This window comes from Urocitellus parryii, chromosome 5 (genome assembly GCF_045843805.1).
Source record: "Urocitellus parryii isolate mUroPar1 chromosome 5, mUroPar1.hap1, whole genome shotgun sequence".
NCBI classification, from domain to species: domain Eukaryota; kingdom Metazoa; phylum Chordata; class Mammalia; order Rodentia; family Sciuridae; genus Urocitellus; species Urocitellus parryii.
Window position 1 is genome coordinate 143,881,335 of NC_135535.1, and position 26,199 is coordinate 143,907,533.

The 26,199-nt window shown below is 31.5% G+C and overlaps 1 protein-coding gene across 17 annotated transcripts in view; it reads right to left on the reverse strand.

Moving 5' to 3' along the window:
• The window catches only part of Pcdh15 (protocadherin related 15), a 716,528-nt gene that overhangs the window by 589,488 nt on the left and 100,841 nt on the right, over positions 1–26,199 (reverse strand). For 11 of the 17 annotated variants that reach the window (XM_077799359.1, XM_077799358.1, XM_077799357.1 and 8 more), the window contains exon 2: positions 12,724–12,789. The exons of 3 other annotated variants lie outside the window; for them this stretch is intronic. In XM_077799359.1, the coding sequence (XP_077655485.1) occupies positions 12,724–12,789 (66 nt within the window). Of the gene's footprint in view, positions 1–12,723; positions 12,790–13,304; positions 13,320–26,199 lie in introns of all 17 variants that reach the window. 3 more of the 17 variants (XM_077799361.1, XM_077799356.1, XM_077799349.1) reach the window with 1 other exon arrangement.

Sequence of the window (26,199 nt, forward strand, 5' to 3'; positions counted from 1 at the left end):
GTACTGGGGATTGAACCCAGGCTGAGTACTTTAGCTGAGAACATTCCCCAGGCAGGGTTTAAAATTGAGGCAGGGTCCCATTATGTTACCTTGGTTGGTATGGAAACAAATCCTTTTGCCTCAACCTCCTGAGTAACTAGAATTTCAGGCTTACATTACCTATGGAACATTTTTAAGAATTACTTTTGCTGTTAAAATGATATGCAGTTAGTGTACCTAAATGTTTATGTACCATATCTTGATGCAACTTATGCTTCCTCTGGCTGATCTACTAATTTACCTTATCATCATAAGGTAGTTGACAATTTAAAGGTTAAAGGTGGTGACAAATGTGGATTCCAACTTTTATTTGCCTGAATTCCACTTTGTCTCCATGGGTACCAGAATATCCTCATTTTCCTCTGCTTCATACCTGTTGTTTTCCCAAATGTCAGTCGAGATGCAGCTTCTTCATGCTTACCACCAGATGCAGAGGTCTTTCATAGATTTCTTTATCAGATCTCATGGTTTTGTAAAGATTCTTCCCCCATATTGTCTATTATGGTTTTGTTTCATATAAAAGTCCAACCGACATATACACTTTACATGATAAACTATATGTTCACTTTATATATAAATCATATCAGGTGATCATAGCAAATTTTAAAGGAACTTTAAATGCTTTAGATCTTCAACTATCAGCCTCAAACCAAGCATGTATTTAGGCTCAATATCTAAGATGATTGAAATATACTTGCACTGTTATATTCTCTGGTGCTCAATTATCTATCTGTAATAGAAATATATGATAGAAATCTCTGAATATGTTTATAATGATTATAAAATCATTGTTTAAAAATTATGAGAGTATTTGAATATACATTTTGGGAGAATGCATGCATTGATCAAGTCCAGCCTTCCTTTAGCTGCCTTCACTCCTAACAGCCTTTCAACCTCTATTAATCACTATTTTATGTTTAGATACATGTTTTTAACTTCCATATGAGAAAGAAGATGCACTATTTAACTTTCTGTGTCTGCTTTACTTCACTTAATATAATGTCCTCCAGTTCCTATGATTCTTATTTGCAAATAATAGATTTAATTGTTCTTTATGCTTGAATGGTATTCCATTGTGTATATATTCCCATTTCTTTATCCACCTATCTGTCAATAGCCAACTAGATTGATTCCGTATCTAAGATATTGTGAAGTCATGCCACAATGAATATGACTACTCAGGTTTCACTTTGGTGTGCTGATTTATTTTCCTTTGGATATATACTCAGAAATGGGAGAGCTGAATCATAAAGTAAATCTATTTGTTAGAATTTAGAGGAAGCTTCATAATGTTCTCTTTAATGACTGTACTGATTTACATTTCTACCAAAACACAAATAGTTTCTTTTATCCACATCCTCATCAGCATTTTTATTTTTAGTTTTTAAAATATTACACATCTAACTGGGGTTATATGGTTTCCCATCATAGTTTTGACTTGCAATTACCTGACATCTATTGAAGTTGAACATTTTTTCATAAATTTGTGGGTCATTTGAATTTTTCTTTGAAGGATTATCTACTCTGATTATTTGTCTATTTTTAAAATTGGGTTACTTGGTTTTCTGTTATTAAATTTTTATGTTTTATATGTATTATGGGTATTAATCTTTTGTAAGATCAATAGTTAGCAAATATTTTCTCCCATTCCAGAAGTTGTCTCTTTACTCTGTTGAATGTTTCCTTTGCTGGGCAGAAGCACTATGGTATAAAATAAGCTCATTTGTAAATTTTTGGTTTTGCTTTTTGTGCTTCTGGAGTCCTGCCCCGGAAAATCATTGCCTATACCAATTTTTGAAGTGTTTTCCTTGAGTAGTGTCACTTTTAGATCTTTCATTTCTGTCTTCAATCCATTTTGAGTTGATATTTGTACAGGCTAAGAGATTGATCTCAAGTTTTAATCTTTTCCATGAGGATATCTAGTTTTCCCAGCACCATTTATTGAAGAGACAGTCTGTTCTCCAATATATATTTTTCGTACATTTGTTATGAATCAGTTTGCTAAGTAATTTTAAACTTTGTTTATCTTTAATGTGGTACATATATTTCTGGCATCCTGCATTTGTCTATGTGCATGTACATACAAGATATTATTTGTAGGTTGTGTGTATACATACTATTCCTGTACATACCAGATATTTCTATTCTACAAAAATATAATGAATTTTATTTTATTTCATTTTATTGAAGAAAGGATTATCAAAAATCAGTTACTGTTTCTGAAGTTTTAAATTTAATTTTAAAAAAGAAATGTCAAATTGCAAAAGATTTTTTCATTTATGAAATTAAAATTCACATGTTCAGCGTGTTTCAAACATTTTGCAGTTTCTTAAAGAGTTAGTCAATAAATACTCACTTATTCAGAATAGCTATATTTTTAAATTACTAACATATGGAGAGTACACAGCAAATCACCAACAAAATTATCATCAGTTAACTTTTCATCATTTTCTAATTAAAAAACATTATGTTTTACCTAGTTATACTTTTTAAAAATGTCACTTATGGCAAACACATTTAATTGATCCCTTATGGGCTAATAAATCTAAGTTTTTTTTAGATCATTACTTATTAAAAATCAAACATAACTTGTTATATAAGCAGACCATATTTTAGACACTTTAATAATTTATAAAATCACTATGTTGATAAGTTTCACCTTAAAAAAATATGTAACACCCCAAAGACAAATAAAATAAAATATTATTTTGTGAATTTAGCTGATTATTTAAATAATTAGATGTTCTATATTATGAAACACTTTTCAATATGCATAAAGTAGGAAAGTATGGATCTGTGTATCTTTCACACTTCAGATGGCAAGAAAATAATTGACTTTTAAAAATTTCTAAATTATATAGTCTTTAGATTTAGATAATATTCAATATAATTATATAAACATATATGCACACACATACATAATAGCATCTCTTTGTGTTTGATATTATCATAATTCTTTCCTACTACTGCAGATAAAAATCTGAACCAAAAAGAAATGTGTCTGAGCATTGTAGATGTGGTCTTGCAAACAAAATCATTAAAAAGGGATACAATATATATATTTATATTTGCACAGTGAATTTTGATTAAGGGTTGATTATGTTGAAATTCTTAATAACACTACAAACTAGCCTAAATAGGTTACGAGTCATTTAATTATAAAGATAGCTAGTGAGTGTGGAATTCATGTCAATGTTAATGATTCAGAAAAAAAAAAAAGTTTTAAAATGCTTTCTATGTACCAGGAATATTCTGGGATTATAGCAATAAGTGGAAGCAGATTCAGATTTTGTTCTAATAGAAATTGTAATCTAATAAATATAAGTTCCCAATATTCTCCATTTAAGGTTAAAGGCAAGTATAGCTACTTGTTTGTCGAAAAATGTTAGGCTACTGTGTGCCTTCAATTCTGGCTTTCCTGGAGAGCATGGCTTTACATTTATATGCTAACTAAATTCTTTATGTTTCCAATATAAAAAAAAAGTGTTTCTCCTTGTTTGTCAACCATTGTTAAAATAAGTACAATTATATGCTTTATTCATATGAGATTCACAAAATACCCTTCTTTCTTATATACATTATCTGGGCCCTCTCTAAAATCTGTGTCATCAAATGAAGAAACCACATCCTCCTCTATCCTTTGTTTTAACTAATAGTTATTCATTTTAAAAATTAAAATTTAAGTCAAGACAGACATATCATGAAGGAGAATGCTAAATCCACATTACTGTGTGAAATAGAACATAATACCTCATCACTGTTAATTTAAACAGCATGCTTTCATGAAACTAGATTCAAAGGATGATCTCTGAAGTCTGTTAAGTTGCAAGAATGCTTGCACAGTTTCCATCCGTGTTTCATCTGTCAACTATAACAGAAATTTCTATACATAACAGCTTTTTCTAATCAGAGAAACATGTAAGGTTGACAGGTTAATTAGTCTTGTGTGAAAGATGATAATTATTTCTTATTTAATTTCAAATTTCTGGCCATTTAGTCTCTTCAAAATCAATCATGAATTTTAGTTGATTTTGAATAAAAAAAGAAAGAAAGCAAGAAATAGCTATGGTTATTAAAGTTTTAATAAAAAAATGAAGGAGAATGATATTTGTAAGCTTAGTAGGCATATTGAAACAAGCTGAAATAAAAAATAAAATTGTTGCTTTTCTCCTGGGATGCATAATAGATTCAAAAAACAAACTCTATCAACAGACAAGAAACTATTCTCTGTGGAACATCATTTTAAAGAGATCAAAATTTAAATTTTAAAAAGGAATGTTTAAATAACACAAAGAAAACATTAACTTTCATATCTGTTACACATTACATGATGGAATTTCTAATAAAGGTATTAATTGATCATCAGTAGTACAAAATTAGAGAAAAAATTGCTTTTAAGAGTGTTCTATGAAGCCTATGCACTGCAAAGAAAATTTAAACTTAATGTATCTAAGATTCAGGATAGATTTTGAGAATCTATTTAATTGTTTCATTTGTAACCTTTAGTCTGACTTTTGTCAATAAGGGTCCTCATATATCTAAAGAAATACTTTCAAGGGTAGTAAATGAACCCAGTAGTGATTATTGATAGGGTACTGTTTCTTAACTAATAATTCCTTCACCTTGTATGTCCTAAAATATTAAAATAAAACTAAGTTCATTAATCAACATTTTCCCCAAAACATGCTTCTATAAAAATGTTCATTTTATCAAGAAGAGTGAATGTGTCTAAGGATTCTTCTGAAGTGTGACATTATTAGTACTGAATCTTCCCTCTTTACTAATGATACTTCAAGAACAATATAACAACAAAAAAGTGATTAATTTTGATAGCACCACACCATTTAATTTTCAGCATTCAGTATTAATTTATGATTGAAAATGATCATGTTCCCATTGACCTTTGGGATGACTGAAGTAATCCTCCATTATGTATTAAATGAGGCAGTGATACCTCCAAGCCAAATAAAATGACTTAATATATTTTATGACCTTTGTTTTTAGTGGATCATATTTTTTCCAAAGGAAAAAAAATTGGTATGAGATTATTTACAAATATACATACACCCATGGTTTTGTATCTGATTTTTGAATTACACAAAGACACAGAACAACAAATGGAAACAAGAATTATCCCTTGTAAACTATAGGTTGCTAGATAAATGCAACATCATCTGATTTGCTGGCAAATCCATAAATGTGTTCAAAGCATTTGTGGCTGATCTACTTCTATCAATGTTCATCTCCACTTCTTGAAATATTGGTTAATTCTCATCTTTTCCAGTTGACTTTTTACTATTTCTTAACTTCACCAGTCTTATTCATCCTTGGAGCCTTTGAATTTGTTATTCCCGCCTATAATACAAATTTCATAGTTAAATATGTGCCTCATATCTTCAGTCTTTGTACAGGGATTTACTTAAATCTGATATTTTCAAAGAAGAAATTTAACTAAAATAGCACCCACTGCCTCCCTACCTGTCCAATGCTCCCTGTTGTCTTCTGCTCTGCTTTACATTTTCTCTGTGGTTACTGATCTCAGTCTGTATGTGGAAGGTGATTTTGCCTATTTTCTTCGCTGAAGCATCTCCAATAAAGCCTCACAGAACTGAGAGTTAGGAAATACCAGTAACTGTATCTTGAGGAAATGGCTAAATAAATGAATGTTTCAACAAATGAGTGAGCAATTGAAATAAAAACAATAGTTATTCTCTTGACATTTGGTAGAAGTTGTTCTATTATAATAGGGAAGAGAAAATTGCAAGCAAGTGGTCTGCTTCACTTACTTTCTATTGCAGTCACTTTCTTGTAAAGTTGAAGACAGAGAAACTTGGGGGTGGGTAATTTTAACAATATCTTTTGAATGGTAGCTATTCCTTTCTTATCCAAAACCATCTCAAGAAGTAACCTTTTCAACTGCACACTGATTTGAGAGTTCAAATCACTGTTCCAGTATATTTGTGAATTTTCCAAAGAAAATAATAAAAAGAAAAATGCCAAGAAGAGCAGCAAAAAGATTTTGAATGCTCTTGTGGTAGAAAGAGACATTTCCAAAATGTCTTGAGTTAAATAAGGAAAGTTTAGTGCTAAGCAGCCCAGCACTCAAGACTGAGGGGGAAAAAAAAGTACTCTAATAGCAAAATGCAGGATATGAAAAATAAAACCAAAGATTGATTCTAAAAAAGTAAACAATAACTAAAAAACCTTGCTTCTGGTCATGAATAACGTGTAATTTTGGTGGATTAAAATATACCATAAAAATAAAGTAACATATTAACGTATTTCTACATTCTATTTAATAAACCCATTGGCAGAGAGTACTGCCATGTTACAGTCTACAATTCCAAAAATTTTCCTTAAATATAATTAAGAGATTCATTTTTATTTCTTCTAAGAAATAATTATACACTATATGCTTAAACTGCACCATCTAATAGGAATCTAAAATAAATGCTAGCTTTAATACATAATCCAAAGTTTTATGAAGTAGTTACAGATGAAATGATATGATGTACTTTTATATTCCTTATTCTAAATAGTATACTTAAATTTAATTGAATTACCTTAGCAGTTCCACTTAGGAATATTTGGCACTTAAACATCTGTTTTGAAAATTGAAGGTGTTTAAAAAAATAGAAGGTGTTTTAAATCAACAAAGTGTTTCAAATCATTTTGGAATTTCTATTTTCTTCCTATGATTGCGAGAACCTTTACACTGTTGATTACTGTACTCGAAAGGTGAGGGTCATGACCAATTTCAGAGTTTCTGTTTCCTAACAAAGAACAAAGCTCGCAGACCAATTGCCTGAGAAACACCCATCAGTAATCTTGTAGTCCATATTTGATTGTGAGGAACAGAAGTAGTGATAGAACTGTATATGGCTAAGGAAAATTTTGAAAAGATAAGTCTTACGGGGCAGGGAAAGGTGCAATGTAAAGCTTCCAGAGAGTGTACTTGAGGAAGACCAGATGGACACACAATGCTTAAAATGTTTGTGTTCAGAGAAAACCCCCATTCTAAAGCCTGAAGTTGACTTTCAGTGCTTTCTGCACCACCAAGTTCCTTGGTGATTTCCATCAGAGATTCACTCCTTACACAACCTCCAAAAATCACATAATCTAAATATAAACATTGAGCTGGATGTGCAAAAGCTAAAAGGGAATTCTCCTCACTCCCGTCTCATAAAAATGCAACCCTGTGGATACTCCTTTCTCCCTCTACAATAATCTCTGCCTTTTATTTATACTGTTCTAATTCACTTCTTTCATCTCTGTGGCCTGGATTATTTCCCCAAAACTGGTGACTGTGGGCTACCTGAGGCACACAGATATGTTTTCTTTAGCTTAAAAAAAAGAAAAGAAAAATTTACATTAGGATGACATATTTTTAAAATGAAGAATTTACTATTGTAGTGGGGAAAAAAAACCTTAGAAAATTTGCCTTCCTACCAGTTTAAAAGTGGATAGAAACTTCCTTCCTTATACAACAAAGTCCATTTTTTTTTGCTTGCTAAGACCCACGTTTCAGCTACTTATGTAACTAAAATCAATAATAGCTTTAGTCATTTGCCTTAAGGACCTGCTATTTAAAATCTGCATTTATAGAAAAATTGCCCATTATAATAGCATCATTTGAAATAAAGTTTATGTTTGTGTGACATGATTTAATTTTATATAATCAAGCTTTATTCCTTTTAAACATAGATTAAAATAAGTGTTTGAAATGAAAAGGAAAAAAATAAAATTAGAATATTTTTCCTTAAATGTGATGTTTATTTCCTGAGAAACCGAGAATTCCTTGCCAATATTTCATCATATTTAATAACATTAGCATCCTGAAGTTTAAACAGTAATTGAGGTGTCACTAATTCTACAGTTAGTTTGCTGGTTAGTTTTCCCTAGTTTGCTGGTCTTTCTGACTTCTGTCTGCTTCGCATACTTCTGTTCCTTGTTTTATTGTCCTTCCCTTAGCTCCAGCTATCCCACCCCATACTTAGTGCTATTTAGTTAATGAGCAAGAAAAGTCATATGACATGATGAAATTTCTATAAAATTGTACATAATTTGAGGAGATAAATATCAACCTATTTTCTTAATTCTTATAAAGTTTTCTGTTTATTTTTGCTACACATTCAGAAGGTTTATAGCTGCTGACACTTTAGGAAATGATCCATTGGCACAAATAAAAAAAAGCAGAATGCATTATTGCAGATGTAGCTTCACCAAAAATGACCAGAGTCAAATTGTTTTCTATTAAAACAGTTATAAGAAGATTAAAATACCCAAGAAAATGGACATGAATACTTTTTCATGATTTATGAAAAACCCCTATTTCTTCATCACTGTGTACAGCTTTTACTGTCAATAACTCAGAATGACTTAATGAGTTGGAAAAGGAAATGCAGTAATGATAATAAATGAGTTTGAAATCATAACCTTGGTGCTATGCAACCTCTACAAGCAATTTAGCCAGAGGATAACTAATGTTTTATAAAAATATTTAATTTTTCTGTAGTTAAAATTAAATTAGTATACTAAAAATTATATAACAAAAGGAAATATTTTTCCTATTTATCCAGAAAAATAGAACTACCATATTTTGCTAAAGGTCTTTGGCTTGATGTCAACATTTACAATTCCATGTAACCCTGTAAATATATTAGACTCGTTTTAATATCTTATAAGATGATTCAGTCATTGCTAATTAGCTGAAATCTTTATAGAACTACTTTTCTCATGAAAACCATTCAGTTTCATTAGTCAATAGTTTGTTATACAAAATTATATTTTCTTCTATTCATTTAAAGTTGCCTTCTACTTTTGCTGTATTCTGGAGGTAATGATCTTTTGCTCAAAGATAATTCTGGGATTTGATAATGAATACTATCAAATAAAGTCTGTTTACCTTCACTATAATGCAATCATGCAAAACAGCAGTGAGACAAAAATACATACAAGAGAAACTGCTTAAAAACAGAACTATCCCTTACAAGGACATTTGCATTTCAACCCTCTTTTTCTCAGCAAAAAGTTTATGCATCTTTAAAAGCTTGATTTCTATAATCAGTATAATATTCTTATTTTATTTAAATGTAGAAATTATATAGCAAAACTGACATTATGTACCTTTTTGAAATAACCAAAGTAACTATCACAGAACTAAGGGAGAAACAGAGAAGGGATGATAATGAAAGTCAGAAATGTCTCATACAAGTATCTTCATTGTCACACATTGAAAGAAAGAAGAACAAAGGCGAGGTCCAGGTAAGGATTTTTAATATTTAGTAATATCTTTCCAAAACCTACTGGAGCATCTTTTAATCCCCTATGAATTCCTAGACTTACAACATCTTGGTAACATTTTGCTTTCCCCAACACTGTTGCCCAGGCTGCCTGCTCTCTGAATCTTGGTTTCTCAGTTCCTTTTCTTCTTAATATTATGCTGTTTCTCATTGAGGTTTTAGTTGTGTCATATCTCTGACTTTTGAGCTGTGAATAAAGAATCCATACTTCTTTCACTATGCTTTTCTTCCAAAAATTTCTGGTAGTTTTAATCTTTCTGGAGAACTTAGGAGAAGAATAAAGATAAACCCATCAAAAACGGAGGCTTATAAATACCTAGTGCCCAAAACTATTTTTCCTATATACACTTTACTTAATATTTGGGAATTTTTACAAAGACTTGTTTTATTATTCTGTTCATAAGTCCAAAGCCTCTTGTACGAGATGCATGTGAAATTTCCACTGCATTTTTGGATGTGCACATGGCAAGTTTTGTCTAACTTCTTGATAATCTAATGGTCTTAAAATTGACAACCACAAAATAGAGAAAAATACCAACAAAACATTTTAAAAATTTTATCTAGGCCTACTGATTTTGACAATGGAAGGAAAAGATCCTATAGGGCAACACCTAAATTTTCCCTAACACCATAATTGTTTCAAATAGATGAACAACCTTCATGCCCAGGTCCCTTCTCTTCTAACCACATACTTAGGCAAGAGAAACTTCAGGAACAGAGTGACTGGATACATTTAGTGTTCCTTAACAGGACTTCCTCCATCTTTCTGAGGCAAGTGTGTCTTTGACGCTGTAACTCAATCATACTCCAACTGGGGAATAGGTGTCCTAACAGTTAATCATAACTTCATTAGTCAGCTGTGACACCCTTTCCTTTAGAGATGTTGCTTCAAAATTATAGAGACACCTCAGTATCATCTTTTATTTCCCAAATGTACATAAAATGACACAGGTTGTTTAGCATTAGACAGCAATAAAGTTAGCCAATGACAAGTTGATTCACAATGAATTTACCAGTTTTGCTTAATATAGCATTTGCTATATACCATTTTTTTTTTTTGGTATCAGGGATTGAACTCAGGAGTACTCAATCACTGAGCCCCAGCCCCAGCCCTATTTTGTATTTTATTTAGAGACAAGGTCTCCCTGAGTTGCTTAGTACCCTCGCAGTTGCTAGAGTTGGCTTTGAACTCACAATTGTCCTGTCTCAGCCTCCAGAGCTGCTGGGGGATTATAGGTGTATGCCACTGCACCTAGCTGACTTTCTTTTAAGAAGCCCCAAACCCTTAAAAAATGAGAGTTCATCTTACTGGCAAAATAGGATATACAAGTATTTATTCTTACCAATTAAAAGATGCAGGAAAGGAGAAAATTAAGAAAGTTTAAGAGCACAGTTTTAAATAATCTTATTATTGAGAAGTTTTTTGGATTGCCTAAAGAAAAAAATATGAAAACTTTTTCATGAATTGTTTCCTTAGACTTTTAAGACAAGAATGATTTTACACACTACATTGAATTTTCTGGCAGGAGTTTGACCATATTTATTTTTAAAAACTTAATGCAAAAGAAAAAAGCAAAACATTTATTCTGTAGGTCGATATTTATATTACTTGTGATAGCACTCCAACAACTTTGGCAGCATTCTCAGTAGTTGGCAGTTTCTACAAATATGCCAAGTAAGGAGCACAACATTACTACGCTGTATCATGTCACATTTTTCCAAAACACAAATATTGAACTTTCGCCACATGTTCTTGTACAGAACTGCTACGGCAACACCTTTGTAGCATTCCCAAGCTCCTTTGAAAAGTAGTAATATAATCAGTGCAGAAGAAGGTAAAACATCATCATTACTGTGGCTATAATTACCTGGTTGGCAAAATTCTGTACAGAATCACATATTAAAACAAAATTTATTTAGTAAAATAAATGTCTTATTTCAGCTCAGCTTTTATGTTTGCGGGCATTAGTTAATCTATTAAAAATGTACATAGATCATTTGTCATATTTATAGGCTTTTTATTCTTTGGTTGCAAATTTAAACTTTATCATTGTAGAACATTTAGAAAATATAGGTTACTTCGGAATAAAAGTAGGTAATCATAAATAAATGCAATTAAACATGTGAGAAAGAATATTTTCCAATCATAGTATTTTCTTATATTTTGGGCAAATGCTTTTAGAATTCATTTCCAACTTACTTAAATGAGTTATGATAACTAAGTTCATATGTTTTTATTATCAATATGGTTTTTTAAAAATAGAATATTGTCTTTATGTGATTTTTTAATACAAGAAAAATTTAGGGTAGATACATAAATTCACTTAAATGGAAGATAGCAATACTGAAGACATTTTGAATGATTACAAAGAATGTTCAAAAACATAAAATTGTACCAATTTTTCAAATAAGTAAAATAAATCTGTGATGAAATGAACTATTGAAGGTATTATATGTATATATTATAAAATTTTTCTAAGTGTGTATAGGCTAAGTTACAGAAAAATCTCACTTTCTAATAAACCACTTTAATTTAATTTCCTTTTAAAAATGTTAATCTGGAAGAACACTTTTTAAAGTAGAGAAGAAGTAGAAATCAAACAAACCCGATGGAAGGTCTACCACAGAATCAGCAGACAAAATGAGCAGACATCATTCACATAGAGAATAGTTTGAAATAGCAGAGCCCCACAGATATCCATTTTACTTCTACCTAATAAAGGAGACAACTTTATTCATACATTACAGTTCAAAGATGCAATGAGAATGCTACAAAACAAAATCTTGAATATTTATTTTTATTTTGATAAGAAAAATTATCCTTGAAGCTTTAGATATGTTCAATCTTAGTTGTTAATTACTGTAGACTACACATGAAAATTGGGACTTTCTCAGGTTTCAACTTTTGTCATGTTCACTCCTTCAAGCAAGTTCAACTCACCCCTTCACTGATTATATCACTATGTCTAATTAGATTTGAATCTTAGTCTTCAACAGATTTCAGACAATTTAAGTTTGTAGTATAAGGCTTACCTGTGGATCACTTTTAAGGAATATATTGTGTTTCAGCTAGAGAAGTATATGCATGATTGTCAACTCTACATATTGACAAAGAAATATCCCAGCCCATAGGTATGTGCATTCTTGTGCTGACTCAGAATCACCTCCTCTCAATCAGAACTAAACACTTGAGTTCACTGAAAGAAGCTCTCAAATAAAGCACTTCCAGAAATGGCATAATTTAAATGCATACTATAGAAAAATTAGAAGGGAATTATTTATTAATTTGGATTTGGATTTAACATTTCATATTATATCAAATCAGGAGTTTAATTTTGATAAACCCTTCTTAGATAAGACAATGATAAAACAACTCACTCACCATTCCGACTCTCTTCATCAATAGCAACTATGGTGGCTGGTGGTCCTCCCCTAGCTAGTTTGCAATCTAAAGAGAGAGAATGATCAAAGGTAAGAATAACAACTCTAGGAGAACTCACTCCAAGATCAAATACATTGAGATATACATTGATATTTACAAAGACAAATCATACAACCAAATTAACATGTATCATTATTTAAAATATTTTATTATTTAAAAAATATTTCCTAAGAACCACAGATTCCTTACCACATCACGACATAGTCACTTTGTACACCAAAACACTATTCAAATCTTACTGAGAAAACACCAGCAGAGATCACTGGAGAGAAGAAGTCCTTCAGGACAGAGATAATGAGATGATAATTTAACCCAAAGAAATAACATAAAGGAATGATTAACAAGGATAAATGGTAATTAAAGCTTCACAACAGAAACAAACATAATTGGACTTTAATTGTGATAAAGGGTCTAATTAAAGAGAGTGAATAGAATTTTAATAATGTTCTAAAAAGAATAAAACAAAGACAGACAAGCAATGCGCATGAGGTTGTTTGGGGTTTTTATTTTTGTCATCTTACCCTCATATTGCCAGTCTGCAGTCAAAAGTATAGAGTCATCAATGGAAGCAGATCAGAAAAATGGAAGAAAGAAAGGAAGAAAGAATATATGTATATATTTAGCAAGAGATTCACGATATAAAAACCACTATATAATAACAGATACATTGCCTAATGATTCATGGAAATGGAAGATATAAAATCTATCAGATGTTATAATTCTGATAATATTAACACATTAACGTGATAATATACATAATTAGCATTGTAGAAACTATTATAGACAATAAAATATCATAAAACATTGTAATTTTTTACAAAAATACAAATTACTTGTGCACAGTCTATTACCTGCAATGTTGAAAAAACTTTCTGTGTATTGCATATCAATCAGTAGTGGTAACTAATTCATAATTTCAAACACTGCTAATACCTTGCTGGGTATCACATGGTATGAACATAAAAATAGTATCATGTGCTATAATATAGATGGCAGTTACAATGTGAAAGATTTGCCTGAAAGATGTGAAATGTACATATCTGAGACAAAAAACATTCTTTTAGGAGATACAAAGTCAGGGTGATAGAGCTGTGTCATATATATTTGACATACTGACATATGTATGTGTAAGTATTTGACATATTCCTGTACAGATATCAGATTAACTTTGCATAAAGACTTCCAACTTTATGTTTTTGAAATATGATTTCGAGATTTATTTACTTTTTTTTCCATTTTTATGAATATGTGTATGAATAACAAGGTCTTTAGCAAGCACTGTTCTGCATTGTAAGGTGTGAATTCTCTCATGTGAATCAAAGAAGCTGAGAGGTGTATGATTTTGCTCTCGTCATCCTTGTCAGTGTTCTGGGAGTTTGAAGTCACAGTGCTTTTAGACCTATGATAACCCATGCTCATCCCACTTCCTCCTGTCTTCCCCAGGTGTCCTAACATTCAGCTCCTCATGTTTGTCACCTGTACTCTTGCAAGGTTTTTATCACTACTCTCCCAGAAGCTTTATTCTCATCCCAAATCAAAGCTAAATTATGACACAAAACATCTTATATGCTTCCTTTGGAATAAGGAGAACACTTCTTTGAACAATATAAGAAAATAGCCATCAAGGTTCATAGGATGAAAGCTTGGTCCTTGGTGTGGCAATGTTGAGAGGCAGTACAGAGGGAGGTTTTGGGTCAAAGGGGGTGTTTCCCACAGAAGGGATTAATGTGGTTCTCTTGGGACCCTGGTTCATTCCCATAAAATTAAGTTAATATGAAAGATCAAAGTCTAGTCCTAAAACCCCTAAATCTCTCTGGTGTTGTATGCAACAGTGTATCTCTATCTTTCTCTCTCTCTCTCTCTCTCTCTCTCTCTCTCTCTCTCTCTCTCTCTCTCTCTCTCACACACACACACACACACACACACACACACACACATAAATCCCTGTCCTTTCAATGTTATCTGTGACCAAGAGGCCCTTATTTGAGGCCAAACAGATGTAGTTATCCAATCTTGAGTTTACAGCCTTTATCTGTGAGTTAAAAAAAAACTCTTTATTTGATTCATTTCCAGTTTCAAGAATTTTGTTATAGCAACATAAAAAGACATATACGAGCCCAAACATCTTTTACTTAGATTTAAGCAGCTTGCCTTTCTATCACAAGAAAACACTTACTCTAGTTTCATCATATCTTTTAATTATAGGAACATTTTGTTACTTAGTTTTGTTTTTGTCTGTATTTTGCCTGTATCTCTGCTTAACAGATGTTTCCTTCCCTTTAGAATTACAAATTTCACCTATTCCATATCTCTGACTCATAATTATCTTTTATTCCCATGTTCTCATAAGTTATATTTGTTTCATTTTCCTTCCTTTATATATTCAATATTTAGTCAAACTTATCAGTTAATTGCTATGTACTAGTATATAGATTATTACCATATATTGCATGGAAATTAAAAGAAAAAAGTAATCAAGAGCGCTTTTCTTCAAGGATTTTAGGTGGAAGTGGTAGAGACCAGAAGAAACACATCAACACCCACACGGGTATGTAGAATGTTGTATATGTGAAGTCAGTTCTTTAATAAATTTTCTAATAACATATGACTGAAAAAATAGATAATGCATGTAGAGAGAAGGAATAGGAGAGCAAGAAGGTGGAGGCAATTTGTGAAGGATATAAAAGATAAAACCCGATCAGTTCTAAAAGAAGATATTCAACTACCAACTCTCTCATCTGTTGCATGGTGGACAATAGGTATTTTTCAAGATCATTCCCCCATATATACATAGTCCCTGCCTTAGTTAAGGTCATTATAGCTACAGAGAGTAGAAAAGAATATATTTTAATAAATATCAGTAGAGGAATAGCTATTTAAACAAAAAAATTACTTTATGTGTAGGTAGCCTGAAGGGAAAGGGAAAAACTGGTGAGTGAGTTGAATATTTACAAGTTTTTCATCAATTTGTAACTATTATCTTTAAGGGTAAACTTTCTTTATATGGATAAGCGAAATGATACTGGCCAAATCCCAGCTCTGCCTAATTCTCCCACTCTTTCCATTCTCATAGTTCACTCTCCATCTTACCAACACAAATTTATATTTTACATATGCCAAAGTATATTTTTCTCCTCATTTTTCCCTAGCTAATTTTACTCCTCTCTCAAGAAACAGTCAAGGCATCACTACTAGTAGAAAACTTTCTATGCTGCCATTCTGGATAAAATGCTTCTTTTCCATATTCCTGAAGTACATGTTGTTTTCCACCAGATTAATTACAACACTCTCTCTCACATAGGTTCATTAAAACCAAGTATGTGTCATATTCATCCAGTAACTCTAAAAATCTGACAAGGGTTCATCCTGAAAGAATATTTGCTGAATTTTTCTGAACTGTGGTCTGCCCTGCCCATTGAACCTCCTTCCATGAGAGCAGTCCATAAGTCTCTATCTTCATTTTCTCTTGCTAGCAGAAACTGCCCAGGAGTAAGACTCTACTATAATTCCTCAAAGTCAGATCCTTTTAGATAACTCCCACTAAGTTTGATTCTTGCAATTTCCAGATGCCCCCAGTAAGATGTTATCATGTATAGAAGGTCAACAGATACTTTAGATTTTGCTGGCTTCCGGATCAGTGTGTGTATATGTATATGTATGCGTGTGTGTGTGTGTGTGTGTGTGTGTATGTATGTATATGTATCTATATAGATATGTATATATCTTCATATATAAATAGATAGAAATATATTAAAATAAAGATATAAATATACAAAATATCAATATAATATATATATTGATTATAAAAATACATATAATATATAAGCATAAATTTATACATATATTAATGTACATATATTTACTTCTTTAAACTCACAACACTAATGAAGAGAGATTGATTAGGCATATGAACTTAATCTGTTAATAAGCTTATTCATAACAGCCAAAGTGTTTGTTTTTAAATGTTGCATTAATGAAAGGATAATTAGTTAGTTTTGATATGTACCAAACATTTTAATAACAATAAGCATATTGAGAATTATCTTGAACAGAAAATAATTTTGGCTGGAATAGCAAAAATGTATCATAAATGTAAAACGTCATAATCAAGATCAGAGTGAGGACTAGAAAGCAATTTGGAGGATTGAATCCTGTTCTTTCTGGTCTATGAATAATCTGTCTGCCACAGGGAGACAGTTTAGCTGCTGACCCTGTATCTTGGAAATGGTCTTTTGTAATCTATTTAATTTCACCCTTGGCTGTTCTGGTTAAGTCACAAAATCATTGTTTTTCATGCCTAAAATTTCTAACCTCTTAGGCCTCTATCTGTTTCTAATATCCAATTTGTCAAGAAGCGTAGGATATGAATACTAATACCTGAATGCTCAGTGTGACTGATTTATGCAAATGTGTCATCAAGCTAAAAATAAGCTATATATTTTTAAAAATCTTACATAACAGGATGGATTTAAAACCCAAAAAGTTATACTAAAAACATATGTAAAGACTGGTTTTAAAGATACCAAACCTATGATATTCTATCCTTATTGTAGAATGAAGCCTAAGACCATTGTAGTGATAGATTAGACAGAAGCAATAATCCACAACTGTCAAATGTTCTCCTTACCAAAAGAGGGTGCATTCAGGAATTATAATCCTAATCTCAAAACTGCATTTTATGACCAAGCGATGTTTTTGCAAAAACTTCAACACTTCTCACTCCAAGGAAATAGAAAGTTACCTTTGACCCTGTTCATTTCCTATTTTTTCTATATCACATTCGTCACTAAGTCTTGAATTTAATTCCTGAAGAAAAACTGTTCCTAGAAACTACTGTCTTTAATCTCTAGTAGCACCAAGATCACCTAATCTCTTAGATCACCTACTAGGTTTTCCTAACTAATTGTCTTAAAAGAAATCTTGTCCCAATGTTTCATTTTAAGTTTCTATCTAACCAGAGTGATTTTTGACAAGTACATGCTTGCTTACTTTTTAATTATTTACCATCTCTTTTAGGTTAAAAACTAAAATATTTTATGGCCCACCACCCATTGCATAATATAATTTTAGAACAAAAGTTAAAAATATTTTATATGGTATACAGGGTTCTCTCCTTCCTTTACCATCTCACCTACTTCCATGCTCCATTTTGCTTCCACCATTTCCAACAGATACTTCTGTTCTTTCATTACTTTATTTTCCATTCTGAATCACCTCAAGATTCTCCAATATTGCATTTATTTCTCATTCCTAATCTTTAAGACAAATCTGTCTTTCACTTAACCATACTAGTCCCCAGACTAGGTAAGTTTCCCTAATATGTAACTTTCATAACTCTCTGCCCCATGGAATCAATTTAAGATCATCTGATTTTAGAAGACAGAAAACTCAGTATCAATCCAGACTTTCTCTCTACTCCTCATGCCTATGTCCTTTCAGTGCATTTCATGACACATAATTGATTCCTAGCAACTATTTGTTAAATCAAGAGTGAATGAAGCCTGCCACAGTGGCACATGCCTGAAATCCCAGAGGTTTGGGAGGCTGAGACAGGAGGATCGTGAGTTCAAAGCCAGCCTCAGCAATAGCAAGGTGCTAAGCAACTCAGTGAGACTCTGTCTCTAAATAAAATACAAATAGGGCTGGGAATAAGGCTCTGTGGTTGAGTGCCCCTGAGTTCAATCCCCAGTAGACCCCCCCCAAAAAAAATGAGTGTCTTCAATCAAATTTATAGTGATGAAAATACTTCTCAAATTTATAATGATCAAAATTTTGACATACTCTATAACTTAATTTTCCATTGTTTTTATTTTTTTATTATTTAAAATGTCCTCAAGTAGAAATAATGGGGGAAAAATGGGAAACAAACTTGCTGTGTAAAAGTAGAACCATGAGTGCTTTGTTAGCAAACACAAAAGTCTTCCTTTAAATTAAAGAAAAGTATGGCAAATTCTGCAGAAAGTGGAATGATTTGGAACTTGTTATGACAGATGATAGAGAACTCACAATAATAGAAAAGTAATGAGAAGAGAAAGAGGGAGAAAATGTTCACTTCCTCCAATTTTCTGTAGTTTATATTGGAATTCACACTCTGATGAGCCAATGGCATGGACTGAAGAAATGATATGGAGAAAATTTGCTTAAATATCCTATAAATAGTAAAATGTATTATAAGTGATAGCATATTCCCTTAAATTGTAACTGAAATAAATGAAACTCAATGTCCTCACATACTAAAGATTGTTTGATATTTGTGGTCAAAAAACTGTATCCTTGTAATTTCTATTCATCTGTTTTTTTACCAGCTGCCTATAATTGAAAATGGATTGTTCCAGCACCTAGAAAATTACTTGATTTAGAATTACTCTATATTTGTCAAATTAAGGAATTTCCTCCTCTGTGGCAAATGAATAAAACAAATAACTCATCAAATCCTGGGCCTTTGCATAACTGTTTCATAAAGGAATTGATTCCTTAGTGTAGTGGTTAAGAACTAGTGATTTGAAATTTGGAAATATAAGTTCAAATTCTAAAATTGGCTTTTAATAGTTTTATAATATTGGACAAATTACTAACATATTGTACTCCATTTGTATAAGTGAGAATGATAGTAAGCAAAACTATCCCATTTATGCTTTTATAATAAGGATGAAAAGAGATAATCTCCAGTAATTTCTGAGCTTTGTGCCTAACAAAATGTCTAGGCATAATTGTTATACCTTTACATCTTTATAGTATAATTATTTTAAGAAATAAAATCGGTAAGCCTTCCTACCTTTTTTTCCCTTGATCCAAGAACAGATAGTACAGATTCTCTAAATATTCATGGAGGGCTGATCTTATTATGTATGGGATGGTAGAGTACATTCTTATTAAGAATTAAAGGGATCACATGAAATGTCAGTGATGATCTGTATGGAGAGAAATCTGATGGAACTTCTATCTCAAATACCAACCACAATACACTACCCCAGGTTGAATTTACTAGAATAAAAGACAACTCATTGACCTGAGGTTTAAAAAAAAAAAAAACATTAGAATGGGGCATTTACTGTCCCTACTGGTCTCATTTTAGTCCTGCAAAGTGCTGGCTTTTGGTCCTATGTAATCAAACAGAAAAATCAAAGAGGAATCACAAATTATCTGAAATTTTTGTATCTGTCAACATTCCTCTCCTATCAGTTTGCAAATTCACTGTCATCTGATATCTCTTGCTCAGGCCTTTGCAATTTTATACACACATGCACACATACATTCACTAAATCAGTTGCTTAGTTCAAAGCAATCTGGCCTTTCACTCACAGAAGCAATGAGCTCTCTTTAAATTTCATGCTACACAAACATTTTATTTTCAATTTGTGTCACAAGAAGCAGCAGAGGGACTGTTCACATTTTTTCCTGTTGATCTTTGATATATTCATTTCCAGGAAAAATACACACAGGAGTGGAATCTTAAGACAGGGACTCCTTGTTTTACATCTTGACTGTCTCACCCAAAAGAAAAGGAGTTTGATCTTGAAGTTTATAGGATCAAGCTGCATGCAACAAAGACATGGAATTTAACTAGAATGAATGAAAGCAAAATGAACTGAGTAAACTAAAGGATAGAAAAAGGAAGTCATTTTCAATTTAAGATTGGGATATGCTACTGATGATTACTCTTTTCACATTAGCATTTATATATTTCATTTTTTTCACAGAGGAAACAAGGTATTTATGATCCCTCACTGTCACCATTAATTGGATTATGTGATGGAATTAAGATATTCCAATAACATGATCTAGTCAGACGTACCAAGGTAATTAATGATTATTGCTCTACACACTATGTTCCTCACTACATTTACTGTAGAGGCCGTGGCTCACTCAGTATATACTTAAAAAATCTTATTTACTTCATTTTATTCTATTTTGGTCTATCAACAGCAGTAGACTGATAAACAGACAATAAAAAAATTGAAGGATCTAAGTAATAGAAAGAAAGGTTAGTCAGGGACTGAAGTAAGAAAGCAGGATAGGAAGTACATTGTCAGGTGAAGGCTGACTGAGAAAATCAAGTAAATATTTTCAGGTTATTTTTGTTCACTAGGAATAAACATTACTACATTGTATTATTTTGTGATTTCATATAAATGCAATGTCAAAAGGTGTAAATCCTCAAACTCCTATTATAATCCTTTTATATGTAATTCTTAAATATAATACTGTTTGAGTTGGAAGTTCTTTGCATTTTCCTTCCATTGATGGTTACAATTTTTCCTTATTTGCTGAAACTTCCAGAAAATAACCACGCTTACATTTGATGAGTCAAAAAAAGGATGGAATAACTGTTGGTCCAATGTCACCACCAACAACAGAAGAGACAACACAGTGCTGTGGCTTAAAACTCAACCTTCAGAGTCTACTCAGGTTCAATACTAGCTACATATAACCACTTCCTGGATCTTGGAATGTATATTAAATCTGCCATAGCTCAGTTGCATTAATTGTAAAAGTCATTTTGTTTTTCAGAATAATACTGGACTTTAAAAATGCTTACTAAGTTATTGTTAGGGAAATTTTTATTCTAACCCTTGAGAAAGTGATACACAAATATCTTTTCATTTTAAAAACAGTGATATATATTTTTGAATATTTCAGCAGCAGTTTCTTATACTTACATTAAAAACGTCATATTTTATTAGCTCATCAATTTAAGCTTGGAATAGTTTGCATTTTTATGTTCATTTAATGTACTAGAATAGTAACTTAATACATGTAATTTTATGGCCTCAGATCATTCAGAATATGTAGGGATAACCAAATAATGCAAAATATCTTTTTTCTTATGTCATCAGAGCATAAATAAATAAATAAATAAATAAATAAATAACTTTTATAATAATCTAATATAAAATAGATGGCTTCTCTCTTCTAAAAGCTTATAACACTGTAGTTTTAGAATGTCTCCCCAAAGGGTCATGTGTGGAAGGCTTGGTCCCCAGCTAATGGCGCTACCAGAAATTGGTGGAATCTTTACAAGGTAAGGCCTGTTAGTTGGAGAAAGCAGGTCTTTGTGGCTTTTGAAGCATTTACTGTGTTCCCTGTCCCCTGCTCTTTTAAGGTGAGCAGCTTTTCTCCTACGTTTCCACCATGAGTTTCTGTGTACCCACAGCCTTTAGGATAGAGCAAACCAATCACAGACTGAAATCATGAACCAAGTTAAATCTGTCATCCTTTGAATTATTTTCCTCTGGTAGTTTATCATAGGGATTAAAAAAAAAAAAAAAACAACCTGCTAACTGTTCTTCATAAGATCTTATTCTCGATTATTCTAAAATCTCCCTAAATGTGTTTTTGTGTTATTTTTTTGCACATTAACCAACTTTTCTTTATGTAACATAATGAAAAAAAAAGGCAGTAAGAAAGGGATATATTTTTGTGTCCATGAGAAAAACAAAATTATTCAAGAAACACTTTATGTAAGCAGTTAAAGAGTTTACATCTACATTGTTTCTGAAAACTAATTTGTTATTTTATTTTCTAATTATTCTTAATGAGAGGCTCAGAGGAAATTCTCAATCTTGATTTTTTTACTAGGACACTCAATAAGGTCAAAAGATAAAAGCTGCAGCATCAACAGCACTATTAAAAATTACATTCTTCAAACAGAGGTATTCTTAAGAAGTCTTTGTTTACAGGCTTCTTTGCCTACTTAAATAGAATTCTTTTCCACAAGTCAATTATGTATACCTAAGCTTTCATTAAAAGAAAAAAAATTATCAGCATTTACTTGAAAGATATATTCATGAAAATTTCACATTGTACATTATATGACATACTTCAATATGAAACAATTCTGATAGATTTAGAGCGACAGTGTATTGAAGGAATTTTCCTATTGAAATGAAATAATATAGGTTTACAATCCTGTGATCTTGAAAGAATGTGTTAATATCTAGCGTGTTAATTAACTTTTTGCTTACATATGACTCAGGGTAGTTATTACAGAGAGCAGGAAAAAATTACAGGGTTGTCCTTGCCTAGCATGAGGCCTTGAGCTTGATCACAGCCCAGAAAAAAAAAAAAATTAAAAGGAAGAGTTATCATTGTCTGGCAGAGAAAATTAATATATTTGAATATATACAAGAAACAGACACTTAGCAATGTTTCTTCAGTGCCCTACTTTTTAAAATTCTTTTAATGTCATGGAGTTTTTTGTAGTTCATTTAACAGAAAGGGAAAAGTCTAAAGCAAAAACAGACATGGGTTGGGTCTGAAAGTTATGGAACTAGCAGAACCTAAAAACAAACAAACAAACAAACAAAACAATCATTTGCTACTTTCTCCATCTGTGTCATTTTGCTTTCTCGGAGCTTTTTTTGCTATAACTATCTAGTAACAGGTTATTCAGAGTTACACAGGTAGAAGTCATTCTGCAGGAAATCTGAATGTAGAATGACTGGCTCTAAATTAATCTATGTTCTTACCACATTTTCATAATGAAAATGAGATGACAGAGAGTAGTGTGTGCATGTGCCAACTGCATCAAAAATATATTATTTAATGAATAATCTCTTTCTGCATCATAAACCTTACAGAGAGTAAAATCTAAGCCAACTCAAGTTGGTAATATGATCTCAGCTATTGTTGACAAAAAGAAAACTTTTGGATAAGTTTGACAGAGATACTTTTATGGCCTTAGGTTGCAATATGAAATTGTGTAAATTAAGTCCTTCAAGAAAAGTGTGGTAGGATAACAGCTTTGCTATTGGCCATAAGAATAAAGCAGATTATTGATATATTGAATTTTTTGGAGGCTTGAAAATTTTCTTTAGAGTTCTTAAAAACTGAAAATACTGAAGACAAGTATTTTGCCACCCATGGCATTTAGAGATGATATTTTCAACAGTTTGTTATCCACATGTACAATATATGAAGAGAGCTTTATCTCCTGCCAGGTTTTTCCAGTCATTTTTGACAATCCTCTATATGTGGATACCAACAGTTCTGAAGATCTGCTGCTATTTACAAGACCTCTCAAGGACAGGATTCTACATTTTCTTTCTTTGTTTTGGCTCAGATAATACCTTTGCCAACCAACAGTAAGTCCAAAACACACACACACACACACACACACACACACACACACATTTTATGGTTGGTCATTGCTTTTTCCATAGCTTTCTAAGCTACATGGTTTCTAATTATAATTATTAAAATCAACCTTTTATTCTTAATATTATGTGTCTGTGTGCATGCAGTAATTTTCTCAAAAATATTCAACAAGTGAGCACCATTCCAATGAGTGAAAAATCAAACTTTTCAGAATTTCTGTTGCATTAACAGCATTTTATTATTTCTTTCCTAAATAGATTTACTTCAATATGGTGCTGGAATTATTTTTTTGTGAATTATTTTTACCCCATAAACGGTAATATTTCTATCATCAGAAGTTTGTCTCTTAGAAAATTTAAATTATCATAACTAGAAGAAGAAAATAGGAAATGATATAAATATTATCCCCAAGATTCCAAAAGTCTGTACTGCTAAGCTTATAAATTTGACACTTATGGAGAGACCCAAAATAGATTAGAAAACACTAACCAAATTAGAAAATGTGTGGGAAAAAAAGGTTTAAGAAGGCAGAGATTTTATTATGCATGAAATAATAAAAGAGTAAAAATTATTAGATTAGATAGAAGAACTCACAAAGCATAATTGTCTGGAGTAAAAAACTTCATTCTCTAACTAAAATAGCTCCAATACTGCTTTATGAAACACTTTACTAAATAAAACCTATGTTAATCTTAACTAATAACATAATATTTAATTTATAACAATTCTTTGAATAATAGAAAATATATAATATATTTTAGAAAAATATAAGTCATAAGGCTTATTATGAAAACAAATGTTAATTAAAATGCAGTGATATTTTGTTTTTCAAAATATCAAACATTTGATTAAAAGAATAATATCAAGGATTTGTTAGAAAATAAGAAAACAATTTTTAGATGATCTTTGTGGGGTTATGATTTATATCTTTAAAAGGAAGAAAGAAATTTAAAAGGAAATATAGCAATACTTTCAGAAAGGACCCTTTAACTCAGAAATTTAATACAAGGACTATTCCATTAATAAAATAATCAAACAAGAATACATTGATACAAAAAGTGCTTATAAAAGTCAACACTATATACTTTTATTAAACATTATAATTTGAAATACTTTGCAAATAGAACAGATACCATACATTAGACCATAGAGTCTAATGTCTGTATTTTTTTATAATGTCAAATCAAGAAAACATAAAACTATACTTCCCAGAGCCATTTGCAGATGACATTTATTTTGTAATCTGCCAAGCAGAATACATTTTCATGACCTTTGGAAGAAAAAATATCAACAAGTGAGCCAAAGGGGAATCAGATACAGCAAAAGAAGTGTGTGGTTCTATGGGGTCAACTCTGGTAAAGAAATGTTGCACCACTGGGATTTGTGCTAGAAAATCCAGTATTGTAGTTAGGCATTTTTCTGGCTCTCTGTATCTTACCTATGTAGCTTCCAAGCTCAGTTCCTGCTCCTAAGTCACCTGTCACATGTTAATAGATCCACTTCAAATGAAAGAGGCCACTTGGAGTTTATCATGGGTGCTATGAAATGATGAGTTAATCAGCCATTACAAATGTCTACTTATGTTGAAGAAATTCTGATACAATGTTCATCAATCCAATGAGAGATAAAAAAGTTAAAAAGCAAATTTTAAAGCTTCTGAACTTATTTTAAGTTTATATGAGTAAAAGCTTTCCATAGTTTTAGACATGTTATATAAATTCTTATTTTTAAGTTTTTATCTGTAAAACTTTTCATATTAAAAGTTAAAAAAATTATACTCATTTTAATTTTTTAAATTTATATGATAGTAATGCATAACAATTCATATTACACATATAGAGCATAATTTTTCCTATTTCTGGTTGTATACAAAGTATATTCACATCAATTCATGTCTTTATACATGTACTTTGGAAATAATGTCCATCACATTCCACCACCCTTGCTAATCCCCTGCCCCCTCTGTTCCCCTCCCACCCCTCTTCCCTATCTAGAGTTTATCTATTCCTCCCATGCTCCCCCTTCCTACCCCATTACGAGTCAGCCTCCTTATATCAAATAAACATTTGGCATTTGGTTTTTGGGAATTGGCTAACTTCACTTGGCATTATTTTCTCTAACTCCATCCATTTACCTGCAAATGCCATGGTTTTATTCTTTTTATTGCTGAGTAATATTCCATTGTGTATATATGCCACTTTTTTTATCCATTCATCTATTGAAGGGCATCTAGGCTGGTTCCACAGTTTAGGTATTTTGAATTGTGCTGCTATAAACATTGATGTGGCTGTGTCCCATAGTATGCTTTGGAAAAAAAAA